Genomic DNA, 18,487 nt, shown 5'->3' with positions numbered 1-18,487 from the left:
TATATATGTAAATATGCTAGTTTTAAACATTATATATTGCAATAATTTTAAATATACTGTACATTGTTAATTTTTCTTTGATTTTACTTTTTCTTACAGATAAAAAAGTTGTAAATATTCAAGATGCTGTTCAACCATGTCAAAGTAGTTCTGAAAAAGTGTTCAACTGTTATGAAAGTCACCCTAAAGAAATTCTGAAGTGTGATACTTTAGTAAAAGAATTTTTTAATTGCGTCGATCAGCGTCGTGCACATGTGATTGCAGCACGTTGTTAATGTGTTATAATATTGAATTATGAGTAGTTTAATTAAATATAATGTCATTTAATACCAAAATTTTAGTCTGAAAATAAATTATGTAATATAATCAAATTTTGGATATTTATTTTTACGATATTACTAACAATAAGTAAAATTTGTTTCATAGAAAAAGTGTAAACAATGCAGGGATATAATTAATAAAAATATTTATTAAAATTGAGAGGAGGAAGGCAAAAATTATAAACAAAATGTTATATATATATACACACAGTATGTCTGTTATGTACGTAATTATTTCTGTAAATATCAGAAATACCAAAAAATGTTTCAGACAAAAGTTGTAGGAAGTAAAAGGCGACATGCATGTTATGATAATAATTGTTTAACTTTGTGATGACTTTAAAGAGTCTTGTGAACGTCATATTCATATTTTCAAATAGAACCCGATATTTTTTATTACGCGCTGTTATAGGTAGTATTGAAACATATTCAAGATACTACAATAATATATATTTTGTAATAATATATATATATATATATTTTATAAAATATATTTTTTGCATCAGGCATTATTGAGCTATTAGCTTTCAAACTTTATGTCGCCCTTTACATCTTGTAACTTATATACGAAACATTTTTTAATAAATACTATTTATGGTCCAGAAATAATCACGTGTAGCCAGTTAAAACAGCCATACCGTATATAATTTTTAAAGTTACATTAAACTAAAATATATTTTAGATTATGTAAAATATAAAAGAATCTTAAAATTTTAGTTACAATATGCTGATTTGTTTTCTAAACAATAAGATTAACTAATACAAACTTTAATGCAAAATTATAAATGTTTTACAATTTTTATCAAATAATCCAAACTTAAGTTTCGTAAGAAAAATATATCTTACAATTTTATATACAAATTTAGAAATAGTAACATTTTTTCATTTTTGTACAATATTTAACAAGTCATTTCAACATAAGAAGATTATATTATGCATTACATGCTTGTTACTATTTATTACACATTTATTAAATAATACTGTTGAAACATTTATATATAACACGTTTATTTTTTAGTAAAAATTTACTTTAGTAATTTTATATCAATTTATTTTAGTATCAATAAGAAATATATATTAGAGAGCTTGAAAAAATAATTTGCTTTTGCTATCTTTTTGAAAAAACAAAATTTTTTAAAATTGCAAAATGCATGGATCGCTTCTGCTAATTTTGAAATATGTTGTAGAAAATGAAATATCAAACAACAATTGTTACAAAGCCATAGTTTCCAAGCACATGTAATATTTATTGGTATTACTCCATTGAATTCTGCCTATGTGTGTGTCGTAAACGCATTATGTGCGGCACAAGAGCGGCAATCGTCTAATAGTGTTTCTATAAGTAGATGGTAATGAGTAAATACAACGGGTTAAATAGAATTGGGAAAAAATAATCGTAGGCTTGCGTGGCCAGCCACTTCACGGCGTTTGATATGCTGATCTAACCCAATCTAACCTAATTAAGTAACATTAATTTAATTCAGCTTCGGTTATATTGAGGTGCGTGATTTAAAGGACACTCAATATTAGTTTTGAGTGTTCTAAGTTATCAATAAAAAACTTTTGGCATTATATATAAAAATTTATCTATACAGACAAGTGTACGAGTAGGCAACTTAATCAAAAGTTTATGTTTCGAAGATTACAATGGTTCGAAGTATTGCAAATTTAGTTTTAAAATTAATATAATTGTAAACAGTTGATATTTATAGAAGTAATAATAATTTATAATAATAAAAATACCATTTAAGAAATCTCATTTGCATTTTACAATTTAATTTTCACTTAATACAGTCATTATTATTTAGTTTCTTATTTTATGTTATTTTATGGTATGTTAATATTTTTATAATTTACTTAATTTTGTAAATTTTATATAGAATAAATTTGAGCTTTAGAATTTATAATACTTATTTTTTCTTCATAAGCAGCTACACAAGTTTTTGATAATAATTGCTCTTTCCTTCTTTTATAACAGTTCCATTGACAATATTCTGAAAATTTTCTAAATTTAATATGTAATTCCTTTTTGCCTCCATCAGGTCCTGCAATAAACTCACACTTGAGCTTCTCTTTTTTACCTCGTATACAACACTCTAAATACCTGTTGACATCAATATATATTTTAAATTTTAAATAAAAGGGAAGACATTAAAATTTATTGCTATCATGCAATTCATAATAAAAATTTTGATAATAGTAATTCTAAAGCTAAAAGTACCTAATAAGTACCTAAGTAATTTGTTGTAAATGAAAATTTATTATCAATTTTTATTATATGTAGTTGAAAAATTCTGAATTCTAAAATTAATTAATTAATTCTTAAAAGTTTCATAAATAAATCAATATATTATTACTTAATCATTAAAAGCATTTTTAATACTGATTTACTATTATGAAAATATGAACTATTTATAATTTATAATCTTAAAGATATGTTACTTAATTTTTAACTTTTAGTAAATTTCTTAATAAATAGGATATGAATATTTTTTATATTACACACATAATTTACTTTTACAATAGTATTTAATAAACATTAGAAGATTTTTCATATTTTCAGATTAACAAAGTGGAAAAATACAGTTTAAGACAATAATCAAGAAATCTTATATTTATCATTTTATTCAACAAAAAATAAATATTTTTATAGAGATTGAAAAATACAAAATAATTTTATATTGGCAATTATATATAATTACCTATAATCTGTTGTATAAAAATTATTTAGTTCCTCAAGTTTAATACCGCATTCTTGTCTCAAAATTCCAGTAATAAATACATCGTCAATCCAAAAAAAATTTTTAAATTTTTTACTTGTGTGAAATAATAATTGTGCAACTTTTAAACTGGTTATATAAAACCATCCTGAGAGGAAATCAGGATAAACATTTTCTGGAAAATCTTGTCTAGTAACAAACCATTTATTATTTGATATTCGTATCGGTTTCATCTCTTTTAAAACATATCCTGATATAGCATTTTCTTTTATTCTTCTTTCTTGTAAAAATTTTAGTATTTCAAAAATATCTAACACAGTATCATCATCACTTTTTATCAGAAAAGTAGCTTTACAATTGCTTGATGCCCATTTTAAACCCATTAAGTGTTTTAATGTAAGGTTTCTATAATTTTCTAAAAAATTACCTTGCAGTAAATCATTATATGTCTGAGATTCTTTTAAAATATATTTCCATATATTTTTCTCTTTTGGCATTCCCAACAAAAAAACTCTTGTAATATTCAAAGTTTCTAATATCTCACTTGGATATGCATGCCTTAATGCTGTTCTATATGAAGGATCATTTGCAGAGGAAGTAACAATCCAAACCACAAAATTTGAGTCACATTTTGGATTAATGATAAATTTTATAACTGACGAAATATTTTTATCTATATAACTTGCACTGTATAAGTATTTTAATTTTAGTTTTGTATTACTTATAACATTGATTTTTAATACAGTTAAAGATAAGATAAATACTGTACTAATGCAAAATATTAAAAAAATAAGTTTTAATCCCATGTTTTTAAAAATTATTCATTGCATTACACGTTTTGTTTAAATTAAATAAACATTTATAGATATTATTACCTTCATTTGATCATTAATAATATCATTTAATGATTATAATATTTATTCAATTACTATTTACTATTAATTTGTTTTTTGTTAGATTGTTTTTTATATATTAGCATAGTTTATGTAATATTCTATATTATCTTCTCTATTATAACAAAGTACATAATTTTTGTTTATATTTTATATATATATCTTCTTATAATAATTGACAAACTAAAATATAAATCATATACCTTTCCTTAATTATAACAATTAAAAGTAAGATATAAAATTATATATGTGTAATTTTATGACTATCTACTTACATTATACATACGTCAGTTTTATTAGCTTTTCTTGTTTGAATTATGGCACCTATTTTATACGTTTAAGTTCACAAAATTTTGTATATAAAAATATATTTCAAAATGTAATTAATAATATATCTTTGAAGAATAGAAATAGTATTTCTAACATTTTGCTTCTATGTACATTATATTACATATTTTGAAATTTTATTAATGCATAGTCACCTATATATGTATTACATAACCTTATTTTTGTCACTTACATATGTCAGAACTTTATAACATTCCTGATTTATATTTCTTACTCATGCTAAAATATAGCATTTTTTGAAAAATTCGAAAAAAATAAATTGATTTACGGTAAAGTCACTAAAATAAGCCTTTACCGTTAAAATTAACAAAATTATAATTAAACTGGCAAAGTATTTCTAATACTTTACCCCCATTTAAAATGTTCTTGTTTAGAAGATGTGATTTGTAAGATCTCTTTTGACCAAGGATCAGCAGCATCAAGACATTAAATGCATACTTCCTCTCCATTCACCCTTACACTATCATCATTTAAATTTAAATATTCTTTTTCTTGTAGTTTTAAACGTGTTTTTCTCAAAAACACATTTTCCGAATTAGTTTTTATAATATCCCAAGTACTACAGAATTAGTATCATTCAAATTTGGTATAACTTTCAGTTCATGTGTCGCTATAGTCCACATTACAATAAAATAAAAATCAATATTTTTATTTTAACTCATCATGCTTAAGAAAACACACACAAAAAATCAATATTTCAACTTAAGAATGCAACCATTTTATTCATTCTTTTCAGTACCCACTATAGCTAAAGACATCTTAATACATACCTATATGTAATATACTCAGATAATAATAATTAATGCAATATAATGAAAATAAAAAAGTATCACAATTACATTCCTATTTAGATAAAAATCAATATTCATTTTACTAAAAAAAGCTACATATTTTCAGAAACTGTAAAAATACAAAGTGTGAAATAAGTCGCTTTGACCCTTCTAGAAGTCCTAGTGAAAAATCTTCTTTATTTTTTAAATTTAGTCAAGCAGAATAGCTGTCATCATGAAAACCATAAGAACACTTTTTTGTGTGCAGGTATGCATTGCTGCTTTGTAAAAAATTCCCAAAAAGGCCTAAAAACCCTTTATCATGGAATATTTTCCTAGTATGACTTTCAATATGATGTCTCCAATATTTATGACTTTATTAATCTATAATTTAATACAGTTTTAATTCATTTTAATAGAGTACATGTATACATGATGATATAGCTCATTAGTAAGTAATCATAAAATGAATTCACTCATAATTACTTATTTGAGATATGCTACTGATTTACTTTTATTTGGTATTAACAACATTATCCTTAAATCTCATATTATTGTTATGGTTCTTTAATAAAACTTTTTTAGATCTGTATTTATATATTTTTTCTATTTCTATATAAATAAATAAACAAAGCTATAGAACCATAAACAATTATTATTTAATTGTTTCACTTAAGAATAATCTCTGTAAAATACATTCTGCAATAAAAAAGCATGCTAGGTCTTACTATTTTCAAGAAGGAAGTAAAAAAACAGACATAAATAGATGAAAATTCTGTGTCTTTTGAAATGTATTTAATAGTTTATTGTAATTCATAAATTATGTATTTGACAGTTCATTGTTATTCATAAATTACATTCTTAATATATTTCATACAAAATATGATAATTTTAATGTGTAAAAAATATTAAATTTTAATCCATAATCTTAAATCTATTAAATTTAAGATTGTAGATATCCCCTGAAAAAATATATATATATTAATAATGTAAATATTTAATATTACTTTATGATATCTTAAAAGTAATTATTCTAAAATACATTTTGTAACCAGTTGTAAAAATATTTAATTTTATGCTCAATGAATATATATTAATATATTTATATACTTTTAATAAAGTTATTTTTATAATAAAACTTATTTTGTTATAAATTACAGTTTATAACGTATAAAAATCTTACGGCAATTTCATCCTCATAAAAATCCAACATGTAATAAATGATACAACAACACTAATAAATCCAACACATATTAAAAGAATTCTATTAAGCTTAGGTGTTGATGGACTATGTGTTTGATCTAACACTATAAAACCAATTCCCCCTAAGGTAAAAAGGAAACTAGATGCTAGTCCTTCCATAATATATTGCCCATTTACACGATATGGCATAAATGCCACCTATAAAAGATAAATACATATTTATTAGAAAAATATTAAACATTAATATAAAATTATTTTCACTTCATGTACTTACAGGTCTTGTATGACCATGTTCATCTGTTGTTGAGCCTACACTAGGTGGTTCCACAATTACGTCATATATTATACCTTTAAAAAAGTTATCAACGAAATATATACAATATTTACCTTTATTTCATTGATAAAATTTATAAAAAATTGATAGTCTATGTTATTCTAACCTCCAGTTACTAGAAAATATGACAAAAGTATAAATGAGAAAACTACCATAGCACTAGGTTTCACAAACCATGATGGTTTTTTTAATTTCAAGTTAGGTACTTCTAATGCAAGAAAAGGTAAACGATATATATATTCCATATTTAAAAAGAAATTGAAATATCATATACACAAGAGTACTTCTACGTTGCTTTTACAAAACAATAAATTTCCACGTTTGCTATAACATTTAGTAGATGGCAGTTGTGACAACATTTATGACTATATGGGTAGACGTGAAAAGTTACTGATTTATGTAAATTTTTAAATAATGATAAATTTCTATACAGTAGAATTTTTGTTAGTGATGAAATAATTATGTACTGATGTAGATTACAACATTATGAAATATAAAAACATAGCTACTTTTAATTATTCTAAAATATATACATAAAAATGTTCCAGTAAATATTTTGGTTATAACATGGAATTAATTTGGCCAAAAACAAATCAAACATTGATGCCAGAATCTACCAACTCATACATTGGTACAAACTTTAATATATGTTTGCTATTAATATGTTAACATGACTTAATAACCAGATCCTGTATCAAATTTAGTAACATTTTGATATTGAAATTTGGCCTAAGCAAAAATCTAGCAATGACAAATATTGCTAATATAATGTTGAAAATAAAATCTTCAATTTTTAAAAGTTTTCTTTTAAACAAAAAATTCTTTTTAATTATAAATTTGTTTAAATTACACAAAATGTTTTTATAATTTAATATAATTAATTTTTATATGATATTACATTTTCAATATTTTAATATAAGAGATATCTCTACTATTACTAGATTTCCAAAACGCTCAGTACAAGTTTGTTACCAAAATGTTACCAAATTTGATGCAGGATTTGGTTATTAAGTTATGTCATAGCTGACTCTAGTATGAACGATGTTGAAGGTAAAATCCCAACAGTGCGCGAAAGTCCAATTTCGATAATATAACTCAGCTTTCTTTCAACTTCTTCTATTTACTATCGGTCATTTATCTACACTTTCCCTGTACCGACTCCTTAGTTCCCCGCCTATTTTTCAAATGTTTATATTATTATAGTAATCTCAAGTTTCTGAAGCATATGAAACATGAATAAGTGAAATAATGCACGTATGTGTTATTTATATTAACTCTGTAAATCTGTATTTTTGTGTTTAATAACACATTTATTTAATATGATCTATACATTTGATATATTTCAAGTCAGTATTAATATTATAATAGTATTATACATCAATTTTTGTAATTACAAAATCATATTTATTGTATATAAAGCTTTTGGATATTTTATTTTACACATAAAATGTCCTTTTAAAAAATTTCGTGCATTTATTAGTTAATAATATCATGGAATTGTTACGTTCTCAATTGCAAGGGAAATTATGGTACTTGAAAAGATAAGCTAATAATTATATTTCTACATTCTTATTCTTCAAAGGTGAAAAATTGTGGAAGAAATAAATCCCAATAAAATATTCTGCTGCCTGTAGATGCCGATATTCAATGTACGAAGATATTTTATTTGTATTTTATATATTGAAATATTCAAAATTTACAGTAAATACAATACGCTCATAAATGATATTAATTTGAAATCTCAGTTTTTGCAATCTAAAAATCATTAATATACATAACATATATTTATAAACATACATAAGTACGTGTATGAAAATATCTATTTTTATTTACAATTTACAATTATAATATTATCCTTTAAAACCTTTTGTTTTGTAATTAATTACATAATTTTTACATTCAATTACTAATTCTCCTAATCTCTTTTGTATATGTTCACTTAACCTCTTTGTAATAATTTTGCTTATTCAGGTTTCTGTTAACCCGAAATATACATACATATATGCATATATAACTATCATTCAAGAACTTGGAATTAATATTTTAATATTCATGACTCGGAAAGAAAAAAAGATTGATGTAATTTTTATTTATTTTATTATGTATTTTTATTTATTATTGATTAATTGATATTTTATTGCTTTTTTGGGGAATTGATATATTTCAAGTTATTTTGCGGATTACGGGATTTTCTTCTTTAAAATTATTTTTTTTTTCTAAAGTTCACAGGGTATACTATGTAAATATTAGTGTTTTACTTTTACTTATGTATGATATTTATGTATTATCCATATATAATTAATAAAAAATAGTATGTTTAGTATAATTTTTTATAAAAGAAAAGTTAATTATAATTTTATATAGAAGGCTTCATTATTACGAATTGAACTTCTAATTTTCACATGAGCAGTGTTGCCACGTTATTCAGTATAGTTATAAATATGGTTTTGTAGTCAAGTTTAAAGAAATATGGTGCCAAATTGATATTGTAACTATATTATTTACTGGAATAGTTACACATTAATTGATTCGTATAATCGATCAAAAATAAAAATAAAATATCTTACTTTTTTAAATATTATCTTTCTCTAGTACTTTTTTTTATATAGTATAATTTTAATTTAATTTTATTTATAAAGAAAGTTACATAAATTAAATAGAAAAATTATAAGTAACTTTTTCATCTATTTCTGTATACACGTGGTGACACAATTAAAAATGGATGGCAAACTTATATTTTCTAACCTAAATGAAATCGAATAAAGTAGTGCTTTTGATAAGTTCAAACTACTAATCTCATGGATTTAATAAATATTCACGAATATTTTATTTGTAAGATATACGAATACAGTTTGAATATATTCATATACGTTGTGACTTGAAATCGTAGTTATTCTAATTTATAAATGTATAGTGTGAAGTGTAAAGTGTTTAATTAATTTTAAGTAGTAACAAATGATAATCATGCAAGAAAATACACGTGTAGCACCGCGGGTTTTTACTGCAATACAAAATGTAGACATACCAGTACTGGCGGTATGTTCTCACAAAGAAATACGACCAATTTTACCATGTTTAGTTCGTATGAGTCTTATATCTCCATTAGATGTAACGAAAGAATGTGTAGAACAAAGAAAACAGGTCTTGACAATTTTATCTGGAATTGAATCAGTAAATTCGATAATTGCACTACTTTCAATTGATTTTCACGCATTAGAAACGGATGTTCGAAAAGAACAACAATTAAGGTTAGTTGTATGTTAACATTAGTCTTTCATTAGTTAATATTATTTTATCGATCAATATATTGTAAATTATGTCAAGTATACGTACAAAAAAATGTAACTATTTTTTTCTTTAGGCAAAAGATGGGTAGTTTACAAAGAGATAGTGTACTTGCTCAGTCATTACAAAGTGGTCTTGCTTTGGAATTTGAACGCAGTGAATCTACTAGAAGAATAAGACTAGTCTTGTGTGAATTATTATACATAGCTTCTCAAGTACAAGAGCAACAAAAAAATCAGGAATTTCAAATTAAACAATCCGATTTGTTTGATAATGCAGTCTATATGGAAGAGATTAGTTATGTAATTTGTGTTGCTTTATCAGAGTTACCAACAGTGTTATCAATATTGGATATTGCAGAAACATTATTACATGTTAAATATGGTCCAGAAATAATTTGTTGGATAGTTGCTAATATCCCTGATAGCTTTTTTGAAGTTTGTGCACATTTGATAGCAAATGGGGAAAGGCAAGAAGAATCAGCATTAGGTAGAATTAGAACAATGGCTTTAACAATGCTGTGTCAAATGAATCCAAGTCAAGCATTGGCAGTGCGAGCTAAGTGTGTAGAACTTTGTAGAATGCCTGCTTTAGCAATTACATTAAGTTTGGAACATGAAAATATAAATAACACATTAGCAGAAAGTGATATAGTTGCCTTTGTGTCAGGATTATTACTTGGTAGTGATCAGCAAGTAAGAACATGGATAGCTATGTTCATTAGAAATGGTCAAAAACGTAAATGGGAATCCCATACAGCATTACAATCTTTAAGAGAAGAACTACTTAAACGATTGCAAGCAATAACTTCCCAAAATGCAGGTCAATTACCAGAAAGTCAAGTTGTTCAAGCTAGTGCTTTATTACGTCTTTATTGTGCATTAAGAGGTATTGGAGGTATTAAATTTCAAGATGATGAAGTAGCAATGATAGTACAATTATTAACATCTCATCCTCCTCCATCGCCAGCTGGTGTGAGATTTGTCTCATTAGGTCTTTGTATGCTTATTGCATGTTCTTCATTAATTGGTCATCATAATCTTGAAAAGCGAAGTATAGAATGGGTACAGTGGCTTGTACGTGAAGAAGCTTATTTCGAAAGTGCTAGTGGTGTCACAGCAAGTTTTGGAGAAATGTTACTTTTAATGGCAATACACTTTCATAGCAATCAACTATCAGCTATTTGTGAACTCGTGTGTGCAACTTTAGGTATGAAAATACCAATTAGACCAAACAATTTGACTAGAATGAAGCAAATTTTTATGCAAGAGATATTCACTGAACAGGTTGTCACTTCTCATGCTGTAAAGGTACCAGTAACAGCCAATTTAAATGCAAATATTCCAGGATTTTTACCTGTACATTGTATCCACCAGTTGTTAAAGTCAAGAGCATTTGCTAAACATCGAGTGCCAATAAAAAATTGGATTTACAAACAAATTTGCAACAGCGTACCACCATTGCATCCAGTTCTTCCAGCTTTAGTTGAAGTATATGTCAATTCAATTTTAGTCACAAATAATAAAACCTCGGAACATACAAACAAACCAATTACTGAAGATGAAATTAGAAGAGTATTTCAAAATAGTGTTTTTGGTGCAAATTTTGATTTTAAGAAGAATATTAATAGTGTCCCTCAAACTGAAATAGATAATATGGACATTGATATTCCAAAACCTTCTCTTACATCACAATTATTATTGTTATATTATTTATTACTATATGAAGATGTCAGATTATCTCATATGCATACTTTTATGTCGCAAGATAGAAAAGTTAAATCATATTCAACTGAATTTTTGTCTGAATTGCCAATAAAGTATTTACTTCAATTGGTTCAAAGAGATCAAATGAATTATGCCGGCTTATTTTCTCCTCTTCTCAGATTATTAGCAACACATTTTCCTCACCTTTCATTGGTAGATGATTGGCTTGATAATGAAATGATCAATATAGATTCTACAGTAACAAATTATGAGGATGTAAAAATTACAGATATTATGATTATTGAAACATTTTCACATATTCAAACATGCCCATCAAGAACAGGAAGGCTTCTAAGACAATTAATGTCAATGAAACCAACTGATATTTGGCCACATGCTGAAGTTATAATACATTATTTCAAAGCAACTTTAAGTCCAAGAGTTCCTAGATACATACAGGGTAATAATTAATTTTGTAAAATAAAATATGAATATTTAGATATTAACATTTTAAAAATAATCTTTTTTATTTCCATGTTACTAAAATATTTGCATTAAAAGTTAAGTGTGATTGAAGGAAATTACCGAAATATAATGAAGAACAAAATAATTAATATTTATTAATGTATTATATATATATATAATAAAAGTTAGAATAGTTAATTTATAAATAATTAATAGAAAATGACAATAGTATAAAATTAAATATTGAATTAAATATTAATTTAATTTTTCAGAATTATATAAACAAGTATGGCTTAGGTTAAATACAGTTCTACCAAGATGTTTGTGGGTTTTATCAATAAATGCATTATTAATAGAAAATTCTCTTGTAAAAAATGTTTTCTTAACTCAAGAAAATATTGTATTAGATCCTTTACAAGTATTGAGATGTGATACAAAAGTTTTTAGATGCGCTCCAATTTTGTCTGTTATTTTAAGGTAAAAAGATTGAGTAAGTTTTGAGATGTTTAGCATTTAATTACTTATTATCAGTTGCTAGCTTACAATAAATATTTGTAGAATTTTGCAAGCAGCATTAGCAGCATCTCGATCTCAATTATCTAGACATATACAAGATAAACCATTAACAGAAAAGATTGGTCAGTTATCAAGTGAAGCTGAAAGAGAAGATTTAAGAACAGCATTAGTAGCAGGTCAAGAAAGTGCAGCTGTTCAAATATTATTAGAAGCATGTTTAGAGACAGAAGAAGATAGAGAAACACCTGGACAAATGTGGTCACTAAGAGAAATACAAAGTATAATTTGTTCATATTTACATCAAGTATTCATAGCAGATCCATCATTGGCTAAATTGGTCCATTTTCAAGTATGTGCAACTTAGATAATTTGTTTTTATTTTTTCTTAATTAACAAATTTATACTGGTTACTGATTATTGATGTATTATCAGAATTTAAAATTTGTATACATAGTGAACTAATAACTTAAATATCTCTGTTATATTTAGAAATATGTAAAAGCTTTATTTATAAAAATCATACAATACAAAAGAAAATTATAACATACTAATAACAATTTGTTTGAATGTATTTTTAATTAGTTTTTAATTAAATTTAGTAGCTTTGTCTTTTTAAGTGGCTTGTCAGACTCCTTTATTCTTAACAAAATAACGATTTAAACAATTTTAATGGTCTATAATCTAACATTCCTCTCAAGAAGAATTACATCATATCTACATCAGTGTAATATTATAATTGTCAAATTGCTGAAGTTCTTACACATCTATTATTTATGAATTGCTATAATAATTCCTCATTTCATATTTTCTGGTGTTGTTCTATATTAAACTAAAAGCTATATTTAAGGATTTTCAACAAAAGTTCAGAAGATATAAGTGATTATGCTGGGTAAATTACCCTGTATATGCTACAATCAATTTGCAAGTATAAGACATGTACAAACTTTAGTAATCCAATAATTACAATGTTATATAAATATAAATAAAGTTTTCTCGTATCTTTAAAATTAACAGATCCCTTAGACTAGAGGTTGGCAATTTTTCCATTAAAAAGAGCACTTCGAATGACTGACTTATAATAAAGAACACCATATTTTAATCTTGTCAAAAGAGAAGTAAGCTTAAAGTATATTTAATGTTTAACATAGTAGTAAGTAATTAAAAAAAACTTCGGGAATACGTAAATGCTCGCGAGTTTAAGATTGCTGACCTCTGTCTTAGGTTATAATTTAAAACTAGTTAAGAAAAATTGATTAAAAGTAGTTCATCCTGTATAATAGTATAATCCATATAAATAATTTGTAATAATTTTTATTTATAGGGCTATCCAAGAGAATTGTTACCCATTACAGTTACTGGTATTCCATCTATGCATATTTGTCTTGATTGGATTCCTGAATTATTATCACAACCAGAACCAGAGAAACAAATATTTGCTGTAGATTTAGTTTCACATCTTGCAATTCAGTATGCTTTACCAAAGGCTTTAAGTGTTTCTCGTTTAGCCATTAATACTTTGATAACACTTTTAGGTGTACTATCTGCTAAGGACAGAGTAATTTTATTCATGCCTGTATTACCAGCATTAACACGTATATGTTTAGCTTTTCCACCATTAGCCGAAGATACTACAGGTTTACTATTACAACTTGGTAGAGTCAATTTTGCACAAGCAGCATTAGGAGATAAATCTGCAGATATTCTGTGTCAAGAAGTTAATGAGACCTTTTGCATGTTATTACAAAAAGCAATATTACAATCACAAGTATACTAAAATATTACTCCTAATTTCTTTATATAAATGTTCAATTTTATTGCTAAGCTGAATTATAAATTATTTGAATGATTCGGTATACAGATATTACATTCTTGATATCGATTTAAGTATATATTTTGTAATATATTGTGATATTTTATGGAACTAAATTGATATTTAAATATAAACTGCTTATTAATATCGATTTAGATAATTGTTCTACTAACTAGATCTATATACATACACATGCTACCACTTATAGTAGTAATTTATATTTAGAGTACCTTAAAATAAAAAGAGTAAAAACATTAGACACAAAAATTATTCATTGAGTCAAAATAAATATAATTAATTTATTACATTATAAAATGTAAAATAATATAATATATTTGTTTGGTTACTTATTCTTATAAAATAAAATGCTTCTTATTCTTTGCATAAATTATTACTTTAATGATAATTGGTATTTTATAGATCCAATTTTTATTAGTAAAATCTTTTTTCAAGTGTGTTCTTCATTTGTTACACATATATTTTTTTTACCTAACTCATTTAAGTAAAATTCTATAGATAAGTTAATGTTAGAACAAGTTGCTTATTAATTTGAAAAGAATCAATACAACTTTCATATGTATATTATTGTCTTTAAAAGATAGAGGTTATTTATTTTTGTTAATTATAATAATATTTTTTTGTAATGTATGTATTCATCTTAATTGAATTTAATATTAATTAATTCATTCTAATTCTGAATATAATACTGTTTTAATGTTTTTGTACATTTTTAATTTAAAATTTTGAATAGTAATCTAGTAAAGAATTATTTCATTGTTATATTTTTGCTCAATAACATGTAGATTGTAGATATACTATTTAGTGGCTTAAGACAAAAATTAAAAAATAAAAGATAGTTACATTATCTTTGTTTTATTAATTGAACAAATATTCCCATGGAATTGAATATATCATAACTACCAAAGACATTGTATAGATACTATGTGATATACTGTACATAAAGTATATAAGAATTTTTCATGTACCCTATAATTAGCTTAAATAAATATTGTCATTCATATCTAATACATATTTTTATATAATTATTATAGATAAATATATTAGAAAAAACTTAATGCTATCTAATGTTATCATTTTAATTGTTCTTCCTATTCTTTATAGTACTGATTTATTTGAATAAGAGAAAATTTATTTTAACCCCTTGGCTACTGTGGGCAGAAATACATACAGAAATTTTACTTTTGTGACACGGAAAGCGCATATAAGCGCTCAACATAGTTTGCTTTTCTAACACAGAGGACGTATCTTTACTCAAAATTTTTCTGTTCTCAGCGGACATTGTAAATGAATTCCTACCCGTGTGATACGACCGGTGCGTTTCAAAGTCTGCCGTAGTCAAAGGGTTAAAGGTATAAATACATAACAAATAAATTTACTTAATATATTGATTACAAATTTATAATTACAATTTGAGTAATTATATATTATTCAATATTGAATTCCATTTCATAAGTAACGATAAATTATTAAATAATTATACTACAAATAAATAATTATACGAAGGGTGGAGTGTAGGTATGCGACTATGGTAAATACTAGCTGATAACTACTATCCTCCCCTCGCGTACTTCTCTTCAGTCCCCGTGAAAATGTTAATCTTTTCGATTCGATCTTAAAACGACAAATAAGCTCGAGTTAAAATCACTTTATGTTGTCAGCGTTCGGTCAAAAATTGGCAAGAAGTTACGACTGTTGTTGAATCCACAAATAAATATTTTTCTATAATAATAACTCATAATATATTAATTTTTTGTTTTTACTGCTAAGTTCATGTTTGGGGCAATTTGTTATTAATAATATATTTGACAATTTATATAATTTTGTTGTAAGTCGTAACTACGTTTGAATTTTCATTACATGTACATAAATTTTCATAATATATATATGTATGCATATTAAAGTATTCTTATTACTTTTTGGAAGGAAGAACATATGCACGATAAAAAAAGTTTTATTAATTAGTAGTTATCAATAAATTATTAATTACAACATTAACAGTACAACGGAATTTATAGATCAAAGAATTTTATTATATTTATTGTGATATTGTATAGTAATTTACTAATATTTATAATATATAATATATATGAATCATTCTATAATACCACTTATGGCTTTATTAAATATATATATAACATTGCTTTTTGTAAGATTAAAATTTTCAAACATATTTTAGTTACTAATGCCATTTTACCATATCTATGTCACTTGCAATGCGGCTGACAGAATATCGAAACTGATTATAGCATATTTTAATTCCTAATGTTTTTTACTGCGCTTATTCTTTATTTAACTATTTTTATAATTATTGATCTAATTAAATCCCAATATTTTCCTTATCCATGGACTATAAATTAGTATTCTATGTTTATATTTGGTCTATAAATCGTTTTTATCTGATATGTATAAATATAAATGTATAATGAGATTATGAAAAATATTAATTTTTCCTTCTCATTTTTTTTTTTCTACCATTTCCTTTCCATCCAACCGATTTCCTATGATTGTAATAAGAATTTGTAAATTACTAATTTCATACTTCTACAAGGAAGATCGGATTTGAACGAAATTTTCTAAGGTTGTAAATATGATTAATGAAATATTCGTGTGAGCCAGAAGTGACCCTTCCGCAGGACTGTGAGCTTCACTAGTCAAATGGTTAACAATAATGGTTATTTCGACCTATGCTTCACATTTTCTACAATAGTATATTTGTAAACAGTATTAACGCTCGACCAAATATATAACTATATAGTGAAAAAACAGGAGAATATTACATATTAGTGGAATATCCGTGTGAGTTAAAAGCGATCCCGGGACAGGACTATGAGGTTCGCTAGTCGGAAGGTTAAGCATTTAATTTACATAAAATTATTGCTTATAAATTACTATTTCCGATATCAGTATTTACAATCAGTATTGAATTGAATGCTTTTCAGAAAATGAAATCTGCATTTTTAATTTTAATTTTAACTAATATTTATAAGGTATTATGGCACATGAGAAATCATTGTAACGGATATATATATATATATATATATATTTGTTTTAATTTTCATTTTTAATTACCTAGATAATTATCATTTTAAGGAATTTATGTTCGCTCTATATAATCTTACTTCTATGACGAAAATAATACGTATACCTAAGTTAACTGCATGAAGTAGTACTATCAAACATTAATTACCTAGTGACAGTTTGAATGCAATAACGTTAAATGTGTACAAACAAAGTTTGAGTGAAATAATATTTAATATTATTAAGAAAAATATACATAAATATGATGGAAGCTGAAACTGTGGGTAATCTTGTTCAAAAAATGATTATTTCACTTTGTGGAGAACAAAAACCAGGTAAAATATTTATAATTAAAAAGTTTATTTTTACTGAATAATTTAAATTAAATTGAATTAATTCTTTTTCTATATCTTGCTAGAATAATTGTCAATGAAATGTTTCAAAAGACAATTTAAATGTCATTTAATGTTTTCTAAATGTACAAAGTTTTAATATTTATTAAAAAAGAACTTATATAATATAAGTAATAATTTGTCTTTATCTTAAATAATAGTTTGATAATTTGGTTGAATTTTTAATGATTTGCCACAGTTGTATAAAGTAAAAAATTTAATTGTGTATATTTATTTATTTGAAAATGCAATCATAATTTATATAAATTTTAGTGATGTTATTATTATATACTATGTAATTTTATTTGATATGTTAAATTTATTAATTACATTTATATTTATTAAAGTTATTAATTTAAATTCTTTCAACATTACTTAATATTATTACATTAAAAAATATATTATTTATAGTTATAATATTACATTTCATTATTTTTATATGTATTTAATAAGTAGTTTTCCCTTTTTGTGGCAAATTGCAAGAGCATAATTAAAATGAAATATGATTAATATTTCATATTCTACCATGATAAATTGATTAATTTTTATATATATCACAGGATGCTTAATATCTTCCTATAACATGACATTTATAATTAAATTATATATAATATTTTTTTTTTATTTGTATTTATAAAGTATAACTAACTAATAAATTGTAGTTTATTGAAAAAAAAAAAAAAAAA

General features: G+C 24.4%; 5 protein-coding genes across 8 annotated transcripts in view; 3 read left to right on the top strand and 2 right to left on the bottom strand.

The window, feature by feature from the left end:
* Window positions 1-319, top strand: part of Chchd3 (Coiled-coil-helix-coiled-coil-helix domain containing 3) — a 5,246-nt gene extending 4,927 nt beyond the window's left edge. For all 4 annotated transcript variants that reach the window (XM_017901175.1, XM_017901172.1, XM_017901174.1 and 1 more), the window contains exon 3: window positions 100-319. In XM_017901175.1, the coding sequence (XP_017756664.1) occupies window positions 100-275 (176 nt within the window). In that variant the 3' untranslated portion in view covers window positions 276-319. The remainder of the gene's footprint in view (window positions 1-99) is intronic.
* A 1,888-nt stretch (window positions 320-2,207) lies between these two features.
* LOC108548322 (beta-1,3-galactosyltransferase 5) lies at window positions 2,208-3,846 on the bottom strand (the record flags this gene model as incomplete). The annotated part of the gene is made up of 2 exons (XM_017901193.1): window positions 3,023-3,846; window positions 2,208-2,424 (listed from the first exon to the last, which is right to left on the bottom strand). Coding segments are annotated over exons 1-2 (1,041 nt in total), but the record flags the coding sequence as incomplete, so codon positions are not given.
* A 2,384-nt stretch (window positions 3,847-6,230) lies between these two features.
* Window positions 6,231-6,873, bottom strand: LOC108548318 (oligosaccharyltransferase complex subunit ostc-B). The gene is made up of 3 exons (XM_017901190.1): window positions 6,695-6,873; window positions 6,529-6,602; window positions 6,231-6,452 (listed from the first exon to the last, which is right to left on the bottom strand). Exons 1-3 carry the CDS (start codon window positions 6,831-6,833, stop codon window positions 6,231-6,233), a joined length of 435 nt encoding a protein of 144 aa, XP_017756679.1. The 5' UTR covers window positions 6,834-6,873.
* A 2,561-nt stretch (window positions 6,874-9,434) lies between these two features.
* IntS2 (integrator complex subunit 2) lies at window positions 9,435-14,334 on the top strand. Its single transcript, XM_017901181.1, has 5 exons — window positions 9,435-9,836; window positions 9,950-12,039; window positions 12,317-12,521; window positions 12,603-12,909; window positions 13,882-14,334. The coding sequence occupies exons 1-5, from the start codon at window positions 9,544-9,546 to the stop codon at window positions 14,332-14,334; spliced, it is 3,348 nt and encodes a 1,115-aa protein (XP_017756670.1). The 5' UTR covers window positions 9,435-9,543.
* Window positions 14,335-17,671: 3,337 nt separating this feature from the next.
* The window catches only part of Grip91 (gamma-tubulin complex component 3), a 16,457-nt gene continuing 15,641 nt past the window's right edge, over window positions 17,672-18,487 (top strand). The window contains exon 1 of the mRNA XM_017901180.1: window positions 17,672-17,744. Within this exon, the coding sequence (XP_017756669.1) occupies window positions 17,672-17,744 (73 nt within the window). The remainder of the gene's footprint in view (window positions 17,745-18,487) is intronic.

This window comes from Eufriesea mexicana, unplaced genomic scaffold (assembly GCF_001483705.2).
Source record: "Eufriesea mexicana isolate 0111107269 unplaced genomic scaffold, ASM148370v2 scaffold1532, whole genome shotgun sequence".
Classification (NCBI taxonomy): Eukaryota; Metazoa; Arthropoda; class Insecta; order Hymenoptera; family Apidae; genus Eufriesea; species Eufriesea mexicana.
Note: the sequence above shows the minus strand (reverse complement) of the source record. Positions and strands in the feature narration are given on the sequence as shown.

Excerpts from the sequence above, each read along its gene's own strand:
- LOC108548318 (XM_017901190.1), bottom strand. The coding sequence starts at position 6,833 with ATGGAATATATATATCGTTTACCTTTTCTTGCATTAGAAGTACCTAAC. Across the intron at positions 6,603-6,694 it reads ATATTTTCTAGTAACTGGAG|GTATAATATATGACGTAATT; the intron begins GTTAGAATAACA and ends ACTTTTTTAAAG. Across the intron at positions 6,453-6,528 it reads AACATGGTCATACAAGACCT|GTGGCATTTATGCCATATCG; the intron begins GTAAGTACATGA and ends TATCTTTTATAG.
- IntS2 (XM_017901181.1), top strand. The coding sequence starts at position 9,544 with ATGATAATCATGCAAGAAAATACACGTGTAGCACCGCGGGTTTTTACT. Across the intron at positions 12,040-12,316 it reads AGTTCCTAGATACATACAGG|AATTATATAAACAAGTATGG; the intron begins GTAATAATTAAT and ends TTAATTTTTCAG. Across the intron at positions 12,522-12,602 it reads ATTTTGTCTGTTATTTTAAG|AATTTTGCAAGCAGCATTAG; the intron begins GTAAAAAGATTG and ends AAATATTTGTAG.